Source organism: Brassica napus, chromosome A7, assembly GCF_020379485.1.
Source record: "Brassica napus cultivar Da-Ae chromosome A7, Da-Ae, whole genome shotgun sequence".
Lineage (NCBI taxonomy): Eukaryota > Viridiplantae > Streptophyta > Magnoliopsida > Brassicales > Brassicaceae > Brassica > Brassica napus.
In genome coordinates, this window is record NC_063440.1 from 1,939,687 (window position 1) to 1,961,304 (window position 21,618).

Here is a 21,618-nt window from a genome sequence, read left to right on the forward strand (position 1 = left end):
CCGACTTTTTCAAAGAGTTTTTTTTAACAGATTTAACTTGTGAATAAACTATTATTATATTATTTTAAAAAAGTTCTACTTATATTGAGAAAAAGAAATATTAATAATTATGTGTGAATGTGTATTAATATAAATATTAGAACGTCGCCCAAATGGAGCAAACGAAAATATTTGTACCGACAAAACTCGGCCCAATATAAAACTCGACCCAAATGAAATATTTTTCCAACAAAACGAACTTCCGTGTGCTGATCTTGGCCCAAAATAATTGGGAAGTATTTTGGTCATAACTTGCAAGATATTTTACCATTAGTTTGGCCCAATCAATATTTTATGTAAATATCCATTTTAAGTATTTTATGTTGATAAAACCCATGGTAAAATAAATATTTTTGTTTTCTACCGACAAAACTCTCGGTCTTTGACCATCACATTAAAAAAACCGTAAAGGAAAGATAATTGTTTTGTCTGAGACGTTTCTTTTTCGGTAATATTGTCTTGAGGTTCACCTCTGAAATGACGATTGAGATGCGATTCAAAGCTCCAAAAACACAAATCCATGGTGGTAATGACGGAATCAAGGTTGCTTGAAGAGGTGAACAGGTTCTACCGCAAATGAAAGAGCAACCGATTAATCTGATTTGGATCAAAGTCAAACCGACGGTTCAGCACACGGAAGATCCACCAAGTGCTTCAACATTTTCCGATCTATTTAGGTGAAATGCCTCTAACTTTTTCTTTTAGATTAAGCCTAGATTCTTTACAGATCTGGAACACCGATCAAGATCTAAAAAAAATTCTTAACTATTTTGCATGTCAGATCGAAGGGATGTTTGAAAAGAACCATGGTTTTAAGAGGATTGTCGACATTTGAAAGACAACAAAACGGTAATATAATATCACTTCATGAAATTATCCATAGTTAACAGTTAATCTGAGATTTTTGAACTTCTAATGCTTATATTGTTATTCATGAAAACGATAACAGTTAATCTGAGATTTTTAGGTTGTGAACTGAAACTGGTAGTTAGGATAAAAACCGGATATTTTTTGATGATTGTTGATTGAAGTCTGGTGTTTTTTTATGTCTGTTAGATGGAGTGTTTGAATTGTTCAAATTCCTCCAATATCATTATTGTTCAAATTCCTACGGTTTTGTTTAAAAGTTTAAATTTTTTCTTTCTTTTCAGGAACAATGTACTCTCGGAGAAAATGGAAATATTTCGATCACAACTATCACAGAGATGTCATTCGTCTATGGACAACAACATTATTTTAAAATCAAAGATAAGTTCCTTCATGAAACTTTTTCTTCTCATACATTAATACAAAAGTGTAACTTACATATAAATATAGGTTGATTAGTTACAGATTTATTGACATGGGATATAGATGAGAAACTTTAGGTGTTTTATATTTGAGTCCGTTGACTAAAAAGTTTTATAATTCTTGATCTGGTCATGCAGTTAAAAGTTTGAAGACACAGATTAATTCAGCTGAAGGACCATGGGACAAATACATAACGCCAAAGCAATACGAACCAATAAGTAAGTGCATTTTAGGAGGATCAAATTGTATAGATTAGATTGCGAACTGATACTGGTAGTTAGGATAAAAACCGGAGATTGCTTGAAGAATGTTGATTGAATTGTGGTGTTTTTTTTTGTCTGTTTGATGGACTGTTTGAATTGTTCAAATTCCTACAATATCCTTAATGTATAAAACTCTTTTGAAACAAATTGTTTTGCTTAAAAGTAAATAAATAGCAATATCAAATTGGAAGTAGTATAACTTGTCCTGAGAAACAAATGCAAAACGAAAATCAAAGATTCGAGAATATCTCTTTGAATACCACATTCATTGTTTGACGCTGAGGCTTGCCTTCAGGGTCGACAATCAAAATCTTCAGTCCTTTTTTAGAAGTCACTCTAGAAATAGCCACATATAGCTGCCCATGAGAGAAAACAGGTCTCGGTAGAAACAAACCAACCTCGGAAAGTGATTGACCTTGGCTTTTATTGATTGTTATAGCAAATGCCACAGCAATAGGTAGTTGCCTCCTCCTCATCTTGAACGGCAGTTTTTTATCAGAAGGTGTTATTGAGAGTCTAGGAAGAAAAACAGTGTGACCGACCTTTTCCCCTGTAATGACTTTAGCCTGTATCATGAAGTCATACATTTCTGTAATCTGGAGTCTAGTACCGTTCATTAGTCCCCCTATAGGATCAATGTTTCTAAGCAACATCACAGGACACCCTATCTTCAATCTGAGACTATGGTTAGGTAAACCAGATGCCTTGATTTTGTTCAGAAAATCTGGAGTAAGAGCTTGGTCATTCTTTGAAAACCTGTCTGAAGAGTCTATAGAATCAGAGCTCAAATAGAACTTTTCCTCACCTGCATTGACAACGAAAATTTTAACCACAAATAAATCGTTCATTGAGAAGTCAGTAATCTAAACAAAAACGTATCCACAAACGAACCTGGCAGCTTGTCCAACATATGCTGATTAATCATGTTCACATCTTCATTAGTAGGACAAAGTATTGCTCTTTCTTGAAAAAACTTAGGTTCTCTATGCTGCAGTAAAGAAACAGCATCCCCATACACCGCTTTGCTTATAGAATCTATTGGATCATCAGCATCAAGAATCAAAAACTCATCTGGAATAGTGATTAGAGCTTCGCCATCGTTTCCATCACCAATTTTTCCATCTCCAACATCTAAAATCCACTGCGAAAACTCTTGTAATTCTTTTGCATCTTCAGGTGTGAGATCATTTGACATCAGCCTCATGTTCTTTGTCAGCTCTAAAACTTTTACATGCTTCCAGAGATAAGAAGAATTAAGTGACTCCATAACTATTTCCGGCCTTCCAGCTCCGTGAATAACTGGCAGTACTTGTCTAAAATCTCCACCCAAGACAACTACTTTCCCAGCAAATGGTGTGTTATCTTTGTTTCCAATGATATCTGCCATGCTTCTATCCAAAGACTCAAAACAGTGCTTACTCATCATTGGAGCTTCGTCCCAGATGATAAGAGAGGCTGCTTTCACCAAATCCGCCTGATCAGTTCCTGGTACCAGATTGCAATAAGAAAACTCATCTGGGTTTATAGGAATCCCGAATCTAGAATGTGCTGTTCTTCCTCCTGGTAGCAATAGAGAAGCTATTCAACTTGATGCCACATTCAGACAGATTTCACCCCTCATTCTGATAGCAGCAGAAAGCAGCTTCCACAAGAAGGTTTTTCCGGTTCCACCAAACCCATAAACAAAAAACACACCTCCTTTCTTAGTAAAAACAGCATCGGTAATCTCATCATAGATTTTCCTTTGCTCATCAGTGAGTTTTGGAAAGTCACGATCATGATCAGCTTTTAACTCCTCCCGGTTGTAACTGAGCTCATCCATAATCAGCACGTTTTCATTAATGATGTCTGGGATTGGCTGTGGCATAGAGCTCCAGTTAGCCAATGAAGTTCCATTACTTTTTAAAATCTTTTCGATCTCTATAAGGGCTGCTTCTTTTCGTTCTTCATCCGACAAACAAAGATCTGCATGTGTCACAAGTTCAAAATCGTTTAAGTGGTGTTTTAGTAACTGAATCCACGCAATCAGACTCAAATAAGAACATATATTACCTGGTCGATGCAGTTGCTGTCTTCGTTTATATTGAATGTCCTCAGAAAGGAATTCCCAAGTTTTCTCCCACACCTCTTCAGGCTTTGACAAAGTACCAGACATTAACATGATCACAAATGCATGGCGCATGTATGATGCCGAACCAGTAAAACTTGTCCTCACAAGCTCATCAATATATTCTTGATCATCTTCAAGTAGCCCTCTTGCAAAACATGTCTCTTTATATGTTTCATAAATAACACCGTTGAAAGTTCTTATGTCCTTATCCTCAAACGGACCTTTAACAATGTTTAGCAAGACACGCATGTAGTAAGCTTCTTCTATCTTACGTGGTGCATAATTGATTCTCCCAATACTAAATCCTTTCTTTCTATCATGAAACTTCTTCTCCTTTTTATTCCAAGTAAACATTGTTGGAATCTCAGCTAAAGTCAGAGTCCGAGCAACTTCACTAACCTTGCACAATTCGAACCAGCCCATAAACATAGTATTTTCAATGAGCTTTCGGCTGGTCACTTTTTCGTATGTGTCATCATCCTTAAAAACAATGATCTGTTTTCCTGGTAGGTGGAATTGTATTCTCTCAACTGGAGTTGATCTATAATGTATTGGGAACTGAAAGATCCTCCATCCACCTTCACTTGCAGATACATATCTGTAAAAAAAATTAGTCATAGATGTTTACTTTTAAATATTTCAAAATTCGAAATATAAGCAATAACAGAGTCGAGAAAATTTGCACCTGCAGTTAAAAAAGTCTTTGATCTCATTTTTATTCTCTTCTTTTGAAGCTGCATTTGTGCAAGTCTCAGAATTAGGCGCAGTCACATCTGAAAAACATTAAAGCAAATCCGTTAGTAGAGGATACAATGTCGTCGAAAAAAACACACTACTCACAGCAGTTAAATAATAACTTCTAATGCACGTTAATCACCTGCTGGTACAGAACTATTTTCTTTCGACGAACCATTATCCGGAGGTTCAACAGCAACAGTAACACGATCCTGCCCTTTATTAATATACTTGAATAAGTATTTTACAGCACCATTCTGATTGCACCATTCCACATTAATGTGAGCTCGATAACGAAGAGACAACTCCTTGTTATAAGGGATGACATGGGTGTTGTCACACTTGAATCCTTTTTTCTCTATAAATCCATTCCCCTCTTTCCTTCTTCTATAAATTGGAAATCCTTCCTTGTTCACAAATGTTTTTTCAACATGAGTCTTAGGATACTGCTTCGAACATTGCCCATTCTCCATGCATGGAGAGTTCAAATTAACAGCTCCACAAGGACCATGGATCATCATGTCCTTAACCACTTCATAAAGCTCTGGCTCTTTTTCTTTATCTGGAATTTCTGCTGAGATGATTTTGTCAATGTCATCGTTTGTTCTAATCTTGGAATTAGAATGCATGAATAACAGAATGTGTGCATGGGGTAGACCACGTTTCTGGAACTCAATCGTATACATTGCTGAAAAAAAAATAGACTGATAAATTTCAAACCAAAAACAAGAATGGTGAAATTGTACTGAATAACTCACCCGAAGATGTCTTCCCCAAAAGTTGTTTATCTGTTAAATCTGTCATAAGAGATTCCAATTTGATTTTAAAGATTCTGGAGAGAATCTCTGGCCTATCTTCAGCACTAAGCTTTCTGGGTTGTAAATGCCTGGTGATCTCCGGCCATTTAGGATTGCACGTAAATGTTATAAAGTAATCAGGAAACCCAAAATATTTACAGATCGCCATGGCATCTAAATACATATTCTTCATGTATCTTGCTCCTCCCGTTAACGATGCTGGTAGCACAAATCGACTCCCTTGCTCATGCATATCTGTTTTGCCAGAGTTTTCAGCTTGTTGGATAGAGTCATAGCTGTCCGATCTGAGACTTTTCTGGTTCATTCTAAGATAAAACAGCCTGTTCGCCTCAATTGTTGTATAACCATCGACCAAAAATTGCTGAAACAATCTCCTCGAATGGAGAAGAGTATGACACTCATTCTCTCTTTCTTGTAAACGAAACGCATACCATTGTCTCATGCTGAGTGCCTTCCTCTTTAGTTTTGCTGTTGCCTCCGTTTCCCTCTTTTGAATCCCAAGTCTGAACCCATCTTCACCATAAGTAAAGATTAGAGGATATTGAAGAGCCAGATAAGCAGGGTGAATTTCACTAATCCTCTTAAGCCATCCCGTCTGTTTCTCTTGCAAAACAATATCCCTTTTATCCATGTCCAAATTGAAATCTCCAGGAATTAGTGCAGCTACTTCAGATGCGGTAGGAGTATCATATGTTCTTCCATCTTTCTCTCGACTACTAATGATACGCATATGAAATGTCTGGTCAGGATTAGTGTCAAATCGACCACGTGCTGATCTAAATTGATGGACATAGGGGTTGCACTCGTCTAGCATAGCCGTTAATGCCTGTAGAACTTTTTTCCTAAGTTCTTCTTTCCTTGCTTTTTCAGTTGATTTCTTGTATTTTCTGAGAAAAATATAAACACGAGGTCGTCCAGGTTAGTTCAAACTCATTTATGGTGGAAAATCGGACCTCCAAACTGGTTAAACTAAGAATCAAAAAATTACCTGAGAATACCAGATCGGTTGACTATCTCATTTTCTGTGTCAACAATATAAAGCTGACCAAACTTGGGTTCACCGTTTGGTGGCTTTAGACTACCCATCAAATGGTAGTTCTCTCCTTGAAGCTGAAACATCTGAGGGCCAATACCTTTTTTAACAGAGCGGTCCACTTTCCCACCAAGAGATGTAAATGAGAAAACCATGTTGATAACTCTAATATTCTCACGAAAATATCTACTCATTTCATCATCCTCTGTCAAAAATCTTTTCAATATGGCTGGGGATTCTTTTAACAGTGGCAGCTGTACCTGACCGTGCCCACAACACATTGAAAATTTAGGTTTGCGGGTATATCTCTTCCTGTTTATGCGCTCACCATACCACATTATAGCCCCACAATGCTCACATTTATGTGTTGCATCACCTTCGTCGATGTATACTGCCTCTGGAAAAAACATGAACCAAACTAATTGGTAAATTATAGGCAACCACAGTCAATATAACGAATTAAACTCAAAAATAAAAGTTTAGCCTACTGTTTTTCCCCTTCGAAGAAGTTTTCCTTCTGGAGGGTCCAACTGTGTCTGATTCTTTTGAGAACATGTCAAAATCCACATTTGATTCAGACTCCGTGTCACTTTCTTCACTGCTGCAATCATAATGTTGTTCTCCTTCGACTTCATATGCACCTTTTATTTAAAAAATTCCATGTTAAGTTCTTTCGCTATTCTGAATATTTTAACATTAAAGAACATTAAACTATCGATAGGATTCGTGCGTATTAATTACCCTCGTAATCATTTACTAAATATTCATCATTTTCTTCACTCGAGTATCCATCAACATGAAGGCCGACTCCGTCTGTTTCTGTTGCTATAAAATAAAGCAAGAAGGATGTATAAATTCCTCAAAACAATGTAAACATATTCTTTGAATTCAATACGCCCAAGATAACATAAACTACATACCATGTACTGTTTTTGTTTTTTTTTTCCTGAGGCAACAGCTTTTCCTTTTCCTTTTTCTGAAAACAAACAGATTTTATAAATTATTAAATTATGCAGACATAATGTTATGATCTTGATAACTTCCCAAGGCTTATCAGAAAAATACGCAGAACAACACAAATAATAATCACCTTTAGCTGTTAATCTGGACTTAGATGATTCAAACGTAGGAGTTAGAACCTCTTGTTGTGTCTGTGTCCTTACAGAAGGACTGACATCGGTCGTATCAGAAAGAGGTATATAGCTTGTAGGAAAAGAAGTTGGTGGTGTGTAAAGATTAGAACGGGCTGGACAATCACATCAGAACGACAATTTAAGAACAAAAAAACTGCCAAGAGCAATACAACACGTAGTCACTCAAAGCACTGAAATAGCACAGGACTTACATGAAAAATAATCGTTCTTTCTTAGCCTCTTAGCAGATTCACATGGGTTTCCTTTGACTTGGTAATCTTTTTTAGTTCCGGTAGGCGTAGTCGTTGAATGAATTCTTGTATTCGCAATAGTTCTCTCATCATGCGTTGCAGTGAGATAAGATTGTCGTGTCTGTGTGGTTCCAGAAGGCACTTGATTGGTAACATCAGATAACACCATTAGTTCTCCTTCAATGGAATTGGTTGTTCTCTTCTTCTTATAATGTAGACGTTGAGCTACTGAGCGTGAACTTAACGTAATGGGTGGTATCTGTGAGTTAGCTTGGGCTGAATTGATAGTGCTTTGAGTAGACACGATGTTTGCTTGTTCTTTGTCAAGTATGAATTTGAAGATGTGAAAACAAAACGCAACAGATCATTCAAAAGACACAAATCCAATATCTTTAAAAACATAGGCTAAGGATGACTTACACAAGATAGCTGAATTCTCGTTTGCAGCAATAGTTTCATTGTTTTTTGTACTATGTTGTCTCTTAATGGTAGATCCAGTTGGTACTGTCTTTTTGGTTGTATCTTTCATCGTTCTCTGCTGGAAAATAGACTCTGCGTTATTCTTTTGGCCAGATTGAAGAATAATTAGTTAGGGAATATAGGATAAAATCTTGTAACTGGATTGCCCTTGCAAGTTTATTTATTGTCTTTATTAGTTATGGTAAAAAAATAAACTATAGTATATTGAATTACCTTTGTGAGTATAAGGCGTCTATTTTATAAATATGTCTATAAAAAATAATCCCTAACCATCATCAACTTTGATCTTACAGGAGCCGGTTTACTTAAGGTGCACCAAATCAGTTGATGATTTGGACATGGCAACAATGGAATCTCCCTCATAGATACGCCCAAATAGAAGAACTCCACACGATAAAGTAAGCCCATTCTTAAAACCATAGCAAATGCATTATAGGTATGAAACTGATTGGTAGTTAGGGAACACAGTGGATTGAAATACATAGATATTTAGAGGTTAGTTATGTAACTGATATTGGTACATAGGGAACATAGTCGATTGCAATAGTTAGTTTAATTTTATGAATGTAAACGATCAAAACAAACGTAAACAATCGAAACAGTTAACAAATTTTAGAATACAGTTAAGGAAGTTTAGAGTAAATATTAGGTTACACAGCAAGCAATGCTATATAATAAATATAGAAATTAAAAAATTAAAGGAAAAAAGGCAAAGAAATTATCTGAAGCATACTTTATTATAATAAGTTTAACCAAAAACAGAACCAGAAATAAAAAACCAAAACCAAACAATTATTAAAAAAAAAAATGAAAACATGAAATTGCTTCAGAAATAAGAAAACAAATAAAACCAAACAAAAAAAAAACAGAAACTTCAGCCTCGCAGATTTAGGTCTTCTTGCCTGCTTCAACCTCCAAATCACTCATCTTCTCCACCTTGATAGTTTTTAAGCGAAGGTTCTTTGAAGTCGAAGTGATATCGCGTGGAGGGTCTGACCATGCTCCCTTTCTCTTCGTGGATGGTGTGGTGGATGGTGTGGACAAACCTTCAATGTGTTCTTCATTGTCAAGGAGATTGACAGAGTTCTGAAAAATAAGAAACATAAACTTTAGCAAGTCTCATTATTAATACAACAAATGCATTAAAATTTATAATACTGCACATCACTCAATATAAGAATACAGTCTCACCTCTTCTCCACTTGTAAGAGCTAGATCTTGATCAGACTCAGAACTCTCAACATTGGCTGACTCATTGAAAACAATTTGGCTTTGACGGTAGATTTTCCCAACCTTGTAGATTTCAGATCCATACAAAACATGTTCCTTTTCCACAGAAATTCCAAAGGTGAAAGTCTTTCCAACAACAGCAAGGATGGCGTCGGGCAAATCTGTGGGATCCTCAAGCTAGATGACAAAAATACCAAATCAGAATATATAAGGAAAAATTCAAGTATCTCGAAAATAACCCAAAAAAAATCTATGTAAAGCATACCTCATCAAATGATCCATTCAAGAGAGTCGCAGCCGATTCGACAATCATTCCCTTGGCAATTTGGTCAAGTAACATCAGTTTTGTTTCTCCTGTGTCATCCTTAACAATCAAATGGAGCTTAAACCTACAATAAAAAACATCAGGGCGCAAAATTGCGTAAATGAGAGACTAATTAGGAATGAGTCAAATACATTCGGTTTGAATATAAAAACTGTTCTAAAATTCTCACCTTGGTGACACACTTGAAACATTCTCTTTGCACACCTCACACCACCAGAGATGTGTAGTGACCTCCTTTCCATGAATTGTCTTAACTAAAGTTCCCACTTTCACAACCTTTTTGTTGCATGTGCAGCAGCCAAAGTAATACCATCCCCAATCCGAGTCAATAGCATAGACTTCGCACTCGACCAAGCACTTCTCCACCTAGTAAATAAGGTGGTTTTAAAATATAATTGAATCACTATAAGAAACAAACAACTTCAATAAAAAACGAAGGGTTACCTGAGTGGATTCAAGAAGTCCATGGATGGTTCTCTTGGGAAAGAGCATCCATTTGTCACGCTTGTCTTGGATACTTTTCACCTCTTCCAAATCAAGTATCTCATCACGACCCTCACAAATGGCGAGGGGTTTAACCTCATCAACAAACCTAACAAAGTGTTATAACCAAATCAGATAAGAGAGTACTCCAAAATTACATGTATAGACAGTAAGTATTATTAAAGTAAAAAAACACTACATTTGTTTGAAAGCTGCAGTTTCTGCTATGTCAGGATTAATCAAGAGCAGTGATGCCTCAAAAGCATTGGTGATTTGGAGTTCACCTGAAGATTTTTTATAAGTAAATCTATGTTATAACACGTTCCTTACAAACATTATTATAAGGTCATTAATATATTGAAATAAGCTTATACCTCTAAATCTCCCGATCTTTGCAAACCTTATTAGACAAATAGGCTTCCCTTCTTCGTCTTTACTACACCCCTCGTAGAGGATCTCCGCAAATTTACCCCACAGACAGCAGGGAACACGAGCATCACTATTTAAAATATAAAGAAAAATATCAGCATCACCAATTTAACTTGATATCTAAAAAAAATAGCTTAGTCAGGAATACAAACTTCATGTCGCAATGGGTAAACTCCACTTATATCCTTGGTTTGCCTGAGACTTGAATAGTTTCAAGATCTCCCAAGTCCACAACTTGACCAATCACATCTGAAAAAAAAACATCAATACTTAGCCAGAGGCCACGAGAGTACAATAGATAAGAAGATTGCGTAAATAATTACCAATGAGTAAACATGTTTTGAGTGATCCACCCAAAACAGTCTGGAAGTCCACCAAGCTTAGAAACATGTCTTCGTTGATAACAGGAGACCTTGTGATTGCCGTATTCTGAATGATGCTCATTTTGAAGGGATGATCGGTTGCTCGGTACATGCCAGTTGAAGGACTGAGGGTGAAATTCTGGATGTGCCTCCATGCTCCAACAGGAAGCAGGCGGCCTTTACTCTCCATGTAAGTTCTCTTGCAAGAGGCATGTATTTTACATCCCTAGTTCAGGTTGAAAAAAAAAAGTTAGTGAACATACGTAAAGCTACATATTACGCTAAACAACAAATAACCAACTACGTATTAGAATACTCACAGCTTCATCGGATAGCACCATCTCGAGGGTGTCCCCGTGCACTGGGTTGTACTGCTTCCAAGAGTGCAGTACCTTCACATGCACTTTCCAGCCACTCTTGTAGGGTTTCACATCTTTCAAAGGGGTCACTTTCATTGCCGTAGACATTTTTTTTTTGATTGCGAATGTAGTTGAGTAAATGTGAAAAAGCTTAGGCATGTTGTAGGTGTTTATATAGCAGTAGGTTAATCGATGGTCCTAAATGTCTGGTAAAAAAATTTCTCTCGTATATTCTTAGTTCTCTATAGGAAACCGTTAGAGTATTGAGCAAGAAAAAATATTTAGAGCTCGATTTTGTTTGTGGTTGTTTACATATCTTAACAATATTTACAATTCTGTTAGTTTAGATATCTTTTTAACATAAAGGAATTAAATGAAACAAATATTTGGGGTAATCGATGGTTCTAAAAGTCTGGTAAAAAATCTCTGGTATATTCTTAGTTCTCTATAGGGAACCGTTTAGAGTATTGATCAAGAAAAAATATTTAGATATCGATTTTGTTTGTGGTTGTTTACATATCTTAACAATATTTACAATTCTGTTAGTTTAGATTCGATTTTTAACATAAAGGAATTAAATGAAACAAATATTTGGGTAGTTATTACGTATGCTTCATGGGCAAGCTAGTATATTCTGATTCATTAAATGAAAAATCGTTAGAGAATTTTATACTGTTAAGAGATGTTTGATAGTTACCGAATTTGATTTCACTCTTGGAAGCCTTGGGCCATTTAGAAAAATCGGGTAGGAGTAATTCGGTTGGGCTAAAATTCCATGTTGGGCCATTTTAAAAATGTTGAAAAAACGTGTTTGTGTATTGTTCACGTAAATACCCTTTTCTAATCTTTGAAATGTAAGGAAACACTTAAAAAGAACATGCCCCTAAGGTAATTTTTAAAATAGGATCCTGCTTTAATAGTATAGATTCACATAAAGATGTTCTACATGTTAAACATGTTTGAGTCATATATCATATATTTACGGAGATTTATTGTTAGAGTAATTATATAATAGATTATGCAGAGTAATAAATGAGTTCATTTAAATTATGTAAAATATTTATATGGTTAGAAAAATAAAGATATTACCAAAATATAATAAATAGTTAATAAATAGGTTCAAAAACTTTTTATAAGTATAATTTTTAGAATGATTCTTTTTAATAGTATACTACATTAAGATCTGCGCCTTGCACGGGATCGAACGTCGTATATATAAAATATTTTACGTATAATATATTCTTTTATATATTATAAAATGATATATATATATATATATATTGGATAATGAAAAAGTCAGTAACTATTATGTATATAATTAAATTGGTGTGAATACGTAAATAAATTTTATTAATTCAAAAAATCACTTTTTCTATTCTCTATTTTATATAATTAAATTTACAAAATATATACATAAAATAGTATATATTTTTAATATTGATAATGGGTAATATCTAGAATGGCTATTTATGATTACGAATGTACTTTCCGACTACTCTTCTAAATATACTAAGGCGGAGAACTCTTGTTCGTTGGAGCGCTGTAGTGCGGAGGAATGAACCCATTATGGAAGTCCCACATTGTTAAATGATGCGTTATACTAATTTTATCTTTTTATAACAAAAATTTTAAATCGCTGCTAACAAATTTTCATTGTGCAATATTTTGAAAGTTTTAGTAATTTGTAATTTTTATAAACATTCAATGCAAATTTTAAATATTAAGTTGTCAATGTTTGTTCAAAGATTTTATCAAAAAGGGTTGTTCAAAGCAAATTTTAAAATTAAAATATTTATTTGTTTTCTATGGTATATAGTTTAATTAAAAGATATTAATATATATGAGACTTTCTACTTACATGATTTTGTAATAATTTGTATCTTGTAATAAAAAAAATTAAATAATGGATCATAAAAATTTCAATGTGAGACTTTTAAAAAAGTTCAAAATATAACATATACGAAAAACATCTAATTTTTATTATATGGCTAATGTGATTGTTTAATTTATTTTAATAACTTAAAGTTAAACAAAAATGATAGAGAATACACTAATTTGTATCAAATCTTTATTATTCAAAATCATTAATTGTCATATATACTTTAGCCACATTAGACAATTCTGTATTTTTTATTTAAGGAAAGAATTGAGAATATTAATAATTAATTTATGGTTAGTTTAATAAAAAGTTTATTATATATTTAGATGGACCATCTTATTTCTTTAAAGATTCTAAAAATCATTGTGGTGACGACACGTGGCTACCTCAAATGTTGTAAGGTTTCTCCTTTAATATATAGAGGATATAATCTTGGTCCAATGTAATATTTTGGTGTTATCAATGTGTTATACACAAATTCATCCTAATCAATTCGAGGTTTGGAATGGATTATTGTGATCTCTTTTGTGATTTAGTTATGTTTCTCTTCGGTTATGTAAACTTTTCACACCACCATCTTTTGGAAGAATGCTCAACAATCAATTAGAGGGAATACGCCAATGAAAAACTATCTATTCAAATGTTGGTCAAAGATTATAACGATCAGATCCTTGATATCTAACTGGTCAAAGGAAAACATAGAGCTAATAGTCCGCGAGTGACACCAATCACTTATACATTTCATCGAGCGAACACTATACTCCTTGACGTTCCTTAAAAAGATTTCTATTTATGAAGAATATTTTTTTCTTCGTTTCTTTTCATTCTTTTTTTTTAGAAAATTATAATATAAATTTGTTCCTTGTTAATTTTGATAAAGAACCATCATTCATCATCGTTCCCAAAATTTTATTCATAATATTCCAACGATGGTTACCGGTCACGTCCAATATTTTCTTATTAAAGAGATCAGAAGGAGGCAAGTAGTGGGATATCGATATATAATAAATATACGGCTGATAAGTTCGGATATGCACATAAAGTTGATATGCCGATACAAAGTTGATAGAATTACTTCAGTTGCAACCGAACTTATTTCAATAATTATTGTTGTTAGACATAATTTTAAAACTTATATCGTTAAGGTATCAATGTTCTCTATCTTTCAATTTATATTATTTCGATATTATTATACTATTATCATATTTTTCGTATATAAAGGGTCCGTTTTAAAATCTGTTTGATTCATTTCTGTCTCAGACACATTCTTTACAGAAAACATAGCGCGGTTCAAATACCCATTACGTGAATAATATGCTGCTTTTGATTTGGTTTCTTGATCATTATATTCTAGAAGGAGAGGACGTTCAAGAGTCAAAACTAAATGCAAGCGTGTATCGCAAATTAAGTTGAAATGTTCACAGTTTTCTTCACCCTTGATATTGCTTTTTACCTGCATATCCATGTCTTATTATAGAAAAGGGAAAAAGCCCCTTTTGCTTTTATCTAGAAGTCAATAAACATACGAAATTTTGAGGGATATTACTTGTTTTTGTTTTGTCAATAGAGCAGTTACAGACTGTTCATACTCTATCACGACTTGTTTTTGATAGAAAAGAAGACCTGTGATACGTTAAATCACGACTTGGTAAACCAATATAACACTTTTAATAATAGTTAGGTTCGTTCTGTGGATTTAAAATTGTAGTGTCAATTTTTTTTGAAAACGCGTTTAAAATTTGCCGCGTGCTTTGTCACCTAATCATCAAAGTGAATAAAACAGCTAGAAACGGGTTAACCATGGAGTGGTGGGCTAGTGGTCTTAAGGTAGTTAAAACACCAATACAAATCCGAGTTTGAATATTCTCTGTGGCTATGGAATGCTTTACGTTCTCCGTAAGTTTAAAGTTAATCGCGGTATTGGTGCCGGATCCTTGGGTAATAGGTATTAGTGCCGGCTGATTCCGGGTCTGGGGGATTAGATGGTTGGCAATCGGAAACCATGTGCGGATTACGGGCCTTTGGGCAAACGGAAACCACGTGCGGATTACGGGTCACCTTTGAATCTCCTGTTAAAAAAAAAAAAAAAAAAACTAGAAACGTGTTTAAGATTTACTTTCAAAGATGGTGCTCGAATTTTTGCCTTACCTTTTTTCATTTTACTCCAAGTAATTATCTTCTTTGTTTTCCTTTAAATGTGCAAAAATTAATTGTATTAAACCGGACTGTAAAAACCTGAGATAGTTGGGATCCAACACAAAAAAAACATCAGAAGGCTAAACAATACCTAGAAAACATCAAATTGTTTATACTTTATTTAAAAATAATTATAATACATTTAAAAACTAATAAAAAAATTATGGCAATTTCTTTATATTTGTCCAAATGATTACAATTATAGAGAATATGCCATAATTTTTTTTTAAAAAAACAGAGATCCATTCATATGTTTCGTAAGTATTAAAAACTGTTCATAAGTATTTGTTCAGAACTGGATCACTTTCGGAATTTAACCTCAGTTCTTTTATTTAGCTTAATACTAATTTGAATTTTTTCTGTTAAGTAATAAAAAAAGAGTGACCATCATACGCCATGTTTCGTTGGTGATAATGCCATAATCTTGCTCTATTTAGTTACTACGTCCAACTTCTTGTACCTATCATTGGTCTTAACTTAGTAAAAGATAAAAAATTACTCTTATTGAACTTTTCTTCAAAAAAGTAACAATCAAAAACTAGTAATGACCAAAAAGGGTGGTGAAATAGTCAGACTAGTCATGCAAGATTAGAACATTTGGATAACAAACCCAAGATTTAGTCTCCTCACATTCAAATCACTTTTCAATATATATTTCATTTTAAACTCGCTCAATTAATTAACTATCACCAATTAAGCTACCAACTCTGTTGCCTTTTGCTTCTTTCTCTCCATCTCCATGACACTTAACATTTCCACGAACTCTCTTGCCTATAAATACATTGGATTCTTCTTCTCCTCCTCCATATCTCTTATCACCACAAAGTCATCTCACTTAATCTTCTTGCTCAAGTTGAAATAGACGATGGCAACAACAAGAACCTTTCTAGTTCTTTTCTCTCTTGCTTGTTCTCTTAGTCTCTGCATCTGCGACGACGAGAGTAACTATGGCGGTGGTGAAGGGAATCTTTTCCCAGGTTTCTATAGAAGCTCATGCCCTAGAGCCGAGGAGATCGTGAGGTCAGTTGTAGCACAAGCTGTTGCAAGAGAGGCTCGTATGGCTGCTTCTCTCATGAGGCTTCATTTCCACGACTGTTTTGTTCAGGTACTCAATAGTTTCTTTTAGAGAGTTACTTGCTCAACAAGCTAACGATTAATGTAGAAAATTATCATTGTATCTGTTGTAGGGCTGTGATGGCTCGTTGCTTCTAGACAGCAGTGGGAGTATAGTTACCGAGAAAGGCTCTAACCCTAACAGTAACTCGGCTCGCGGGTTTGATGTTGTTGACCAGATCAAAGCTGCATTGGAGAATGAATGCCCTGGAACTGTTTCTTGTGCTGACTTGTTAACCCTAGCTGCTAGGGACTCCTCTGTTCTTGTAAGTCGGTTTCTTATACTCACTTTACTTCTTTTTTAGGCTGTCAGGATCTAATTTAGTTTCGATTTGGCGCAGACCGGTGGACCAAGCTGGATGGTTCCTTTGGGAAGAAGAGATTCGAGAAGTGCAAGCTTGAGTGGCTCAAACAACAACATTCCTGCACCCAACAACACTTTCAACACAATTCTCTCGAGGTTTACTAACCAAGGTCTTGATCTCACCGACCTTGTTGCCCTCTCTGGTAAGCTTACTTTACACACAAGGAAAAGACATGGTCATGTTTAATTTACGTGCTTCTCAAGTTAACATTAAAACCTAAAGCATTTATTACTTATTTTTCAGGGAGTCACACCATCGGATTCTCAAGATGCACGAGTTTCAGACAAAGACTTTACAACCAGTCTGGAAATGGAAGTCCCGACATAACCTTAGAGCAGTCCTATGCTACTAACTTGCGCCAGAGGTGTCCGCCATCAGGTGGAGACCAAACCCTGTCGGAGCTTGACATCAACAGTGCCGGAAAGTTTGATAACAGCTACTTCAAGAACTTGATCGAGAACATGGGAATTTTGAATTCTGACCAGGTCTTATTCTCTAGCAAAGAGGAATCTAGCGAGCTTGTGAAGAAATATGCAGAGGATCAGGAAGAGTTCTTTGAGCAGTTCGCGGAATCGATGATCAAGATGGGGAATCTCTCTCCCTTGACAGGTTCGAGTGGTGAGATCAGGAAGAACTGCAGGAAGATTAACTCTTGATTTTGTGTGCGATATGGAATAGGAGAAAAAGAAATGAAAGATGTTTTCGGGATTTGGGTTTGTGTTTGTGTTTGTGTTTTTGGTGTCCTTTTGTGTGTGTTTACTATTTGAAAGTTGAATGATGAAACCTTTATAATTAAATAGTGTTATTTATATAAGCGCGAAATAGTTATTGCTTCACACTTCTTCTTGATTGTCGCCAACATAGTTGTTTTTAGAGTTTTTAGTTTCATTTTTACCTAAAACGAAAATTCGTTTTTTAACCTCTGGTTTTGCATTGAAAAACTAGAAAAGATCAGCTATGATACAAAATTCGCATAAAAATCTACCATTTTATATATAAACATCTGTGCAAATTATTAATTTGATATTGTTATATATAAAAATCTGATATCACTAATTAGTTATAGACTTGTTTTTTTTTGTTAGTTAAAAACTTGTTAAACAATTAATTTTGAAGGAAAATCTGCTACTTTTGTAGTACTAAAGATCAAAAGTAGTTGTTGTGTACATGTTTCGGTAAGTTGATTTTCAAATAATTTCCGATTTCACTTTTTCACTAAAACCTATACTTCTGTCAGTTGTTTTAAATATCTTAACGAGATCAATTGGAGGTTATTTTTCAACAAGAATTTACCTAGAATATACTTCCAATTATTCTACAAATATCTTATTTTCACTGATTTTCTTTGGAACAGAAGATTTTCTTTGGAGCAGAATCTTCAACTAGAATTTAACTAGAATATACCTCAATAATTCATCTGTATATATAATAATCGAGCACCTCATAAAAAGACTTACAGAGTACAAAATTTTAAGAGCTTAGCCTAACAGAAAATGGGATTGAATCGTGTAACACTCGTTTGCTCCGCCATTGTGTGGCTAAGCATCTCCGGCTTGAGCCATGCCGGAGTCACCAGCAACTACACCAGAGTAGCTGAACCTTCCGAAGAAATGCCACTCGAAACCTTCCCTCCTCCTGCTGGCTTAAACGCTCCTGAACAAGTTTTTTCCTGATTCTCTTTATATGGTATCATATTTTACATTTTTTTATTTGTTAAAATGTTAAATATTTTTTTTTTCAGGTTCATATAACGCAAGGAGATCACAACGGTCGAGGTATGATAATCTCGTGGGTAACGCCTATAAACGATGATGGTTCTAACGTCGTGCAATACTGGGTCGCGGATGGTGACGAGAGTACAAAGAAGAGCGCTGAAGCATCAACCTCGACCTATAGATACTACGACTATGCTTCTGGTTTTCTTCATCACGCTACCATCAAAAAGCTTGAGGTTCATACATGTACTTTACCTTGTCACACAAGCAATCAATCTATATAATAGTGTTCTTAAATGAATGAACATTTGTCGCTTCCTTGTGTAGTACTCAACTAAATATTTCTACGAGCTTGGAACTGGTCGTTCCACTAGACGATTCTCCTTCACGACACCTCCAAAAGCCGGTCCAGATGTTCCCTACACATTTGGTGTCATTGGTAATCCACATATTAATAATCAGAAAAATGAATTTTAGGCTTCTGAATCTAATCTTACAAATCTTTTATTTTTAAAAAATTAGGTGATCTGGGACAAACCTATGCCTCTAACCAGACATTGTACAATTATATGTCGAACCCTAAAGGCCAAGCAGTTCTTTTTGTTGGAGACTTGTCGTATGCTGATGACCATCCCAACCACGACCAAAGAAAATGGGATTCGTATGGGCGATTTGTTGAACCAAGCGCTGCATATCAGCCTTGGATATGGGCTGCTGGGAACCACGAGATAGATTACGCCCCGTCAATAGTAAGATCCGATCTATATAACTCTTTCCATTAAGAACAATATTCCCTATTTTTCTAACAGATAAACGTTTTAAGATTAAAGTTTTTTAAAAAATAGAAATATTATGCTTTATGTTTATATTATTTTTATTAGTTTATAAACTTCAGAAAAAAATTTGTATTTGAACTCATGAAAAATAGCCAAACACTGAGAATGAAAATGAGATTTATAATTAACTTTTAATTTTGTTTCTTAATATATGTAAAACACAAATAATTGAATCATTATTTAGAAACAGAAGATTTGATTCTTAATCTTTTTAGCATTAAAATAATATGATGCATTTGCAGGGCGAGACTCAGGCATTCAAGCCATACAAAAACCGTTACCACGTTCCATACAGAGCCTCACAGAGCACTTCTCCGCTTTGGTACTCAATTAAACGAGCCTCAGCGTACATCATCATACTCTCCTCTTACTCAGCTTTTGGTATTGATCTGAGTCTCAATCTCTACAATATTCCAATCTACATATACAATCAAATGTTTTTCTTGTGTGACACCTTACCACAGACAAGTACACACCTCAAAACTCGTGGCTTGAGAGTGAACTCAAGAAAGTAAACAGAGAAGAGACTCCATGGCTCATTGTTCTGGTTCACTCTCCGTGGTACAACAGCAACGGTTATCACTACATGGAAGGTGAAAGCATGAGAGTCACGTTCGAGCCATGGTTCGTCCAAAACAAAGTTGATATTGTCTTTGCTGGTCATGTTCATGCCTACGAGCGATCAGAACGTGTCTCCAACATTAAGTACAATATCACTGATGGTTTGAGTTCTCCCGTGAAAGATCCATCTGCTCCTATTTACATCACCATTGGTGATGGAGGCAACATAGAAGGAATCGCTAATGAGTAAGAAAAAGAACCATATATTTCATTCCATAATCTTTTTATTTGTTTTGTTTGATCAATTTCGTCTCCTTTTCCATGCAGTTACACGTACCCTCAACCGAGTTACTCAGCATATAGGGAGGCTAGTTTCGGTCATGCACTTCTAGAGATAAAGAACAGGACTCACGCGCTTTATACCTGGCATAGGAACCAAGACAATGAGCCGGTCATCGCCGACTCTCTTTGGGTGAAGAACAGACACTTCTTGCCGGAGGAGGAGTAGACGGTTTCCGGCGACTCAAGAATGTTTTTAGTTTTCTCTTTTTAAATCTCCTTTTAATAATAAGAGTAGTTAGTATTTTGTGCTCTTTTGTTAGATTTAGTTTAATTTTATCACTTAATTTTTTTTCTTTGACAAAGTTTTATCACTTATTGTTGTGTTTTCTACTTGCCTTTATTTAACTCATAAGGTGATAATAATTCCAACATCTCGGGTACTTATCTCAGATCTTTAATTTAAATTCTCAAAAACTCAACATAAAATTTCTATGCATATTATAACATACAGTTGAGAAAATTACTCCAGTATAGATTACCCATAGTTTAAACAATAACCATATATATATATATATATATTGTTAAGATTTTGTTGGGATATTCCCACGAAAAACAAAGTTATGATCGATATTTAAATAGCATATAAAATAAGATGTAATTATCTAATCTATTTATTTTAAGGTTTATTTTTATTGGATTATATATTTTATTAAATTTATATATTTATTAAATATATTTATTAAATTTATATATTTATTAAGTGGTATATATATATGATTTCTCTAATTTATTCAATATCTTAGATCATTTAACTTCTATTGGATATGCATATAAATTCTCCAGTATTGATTTAAATAGTTATAGCTAAGTGAAAAATTCATAAAAGATCTCACCATAACTAATTTTATTGTTACACCAAATTAGAATATATACTGTTAAGAATAGTTTTCAAATGGTTGGTAGTGAGAGTGCAACAAACATATTTAAATTATCATATCCATATTTTTAATATAATAAAATATTAAACAAACCTTATTTAAATTATTCATATCTTTGTTTCTATTTTAAATTAGATAATATCTAATTTTGATTTATAAAAATTTAATTAATACCCGATAAATGAATATGTAGTACTTTTACAATAAGATAACCGATCACATATATTCCTATTTTACCCATATGCATTTGCACTAAAATAATATAATTTTCATATAAATGGATGACGTTTGTGTGTGGTACGCGAAGGAAACGTCGTAAACGGAAGAAGGTCCAATCGGATCTAATGGTTTCTGGTCTGTGAAATCAGACACAAATAAGGGATATTGCGGGGT

At 34.4% G+C, this 21,618-nt stretch overlaps 4 protein-coding genes across 4 annotated transcripts; 2 read left to right on the plus strand and 2 right to left on the minus strand.

Moving 5' to 3' along the window:
- Positions 1–1,822: 1,822 nt before the first annotated feature.
- LOC106354992 lies at positions 1,823–7,841 on the minus strand. Its single transcript, XM_048737334.1, has 12 exons — positions 7,634–7,841; positions 7,379–7,534; positions 7,030–7,113; positions 6,777–6,929; positions 6,244–6,685; positions 5,196–6,142; positions 4,580–5,125; positions 4,388–4,475; positions 3,645–4,300; positions 3,207–3,557; positions 2,484–3,152; positions 1,823–2,397 (listed from the first exon to the last, which is right to left on the minus strand). Exons 1-12 carry the CDS (start codon positions 7,839–7,841, stop codon positions 1,823–1,825), a joined length of 4,875 nt encoding a protein of 1,624 aa, XP_048593291.1.
- Positions 7,842–8,694: 853 nt separating this feature from the next.
- LOC111199541 lies at positions 8,695–11,054 on the minus strand. Its single transcript, XM_048737268.1, has 3 exons — positions 10,390–11,054; positions 10,152–10,299; positions 8,695–10,073 (listed from the first exon to the last, which is right to left on the minus strand). Coding segments are annotated over exons 1-3 (351 nt in total). The 5' UTR covers positions 10,392–11,054; the 3' UTR covers positions 8,695–9,872.
- A 4,772-nt stretch (positions 11,055–15,826) lies between these two features.
- On the plus strand, positions 15,827–17,727 carry LOC106356172 (peroxidase 15). The gene is made up of 4 exons (XM_013795982.3): positions 15,827–16,520; positions 16,603–16,794; positions 16,870–17,035; positions 17,137–17,727. The coding sequence occupies exons 1-4, from the start codon at positions 16,281–16,283 to the stop codon at positions 17,547–17,549; spliced, it is 1,011 nt and encodes a 336-aa protein (XP_013651436.1). The 5' UTR covers positions 15,827–16,280; the 3' UTR covers positions 17,550–17,727.
- Positions 17,728–18,298: 571 nt separating this feature from the next.
- Positions 18,299–20,640, plus strand: LOC106356173 (purple acid phosphatase 5-like). Its single transcript, XM_048737269.1, has 7 exons — positions 18,299–18,554; positions 18,635–18,844; positions 18,936–19,047; positions 19,131–19,357; positions 19,687–19,825; positions 19,909–20,251; positions 20,333–20,640. Exons 1-7 carry the CDS (start codon positions 18,387–18,389, stop codon positions 20,511–20,513), a joined length of 1,380 nt encoding a protein of 459 aa, XP_048593226.1. The 5' UTR covers positions 18,299–18,386; the 3' UTR covers positions 20,514–20,640.
- Positions 20,641–21,618: the final 978 nt, after the last annotated feature.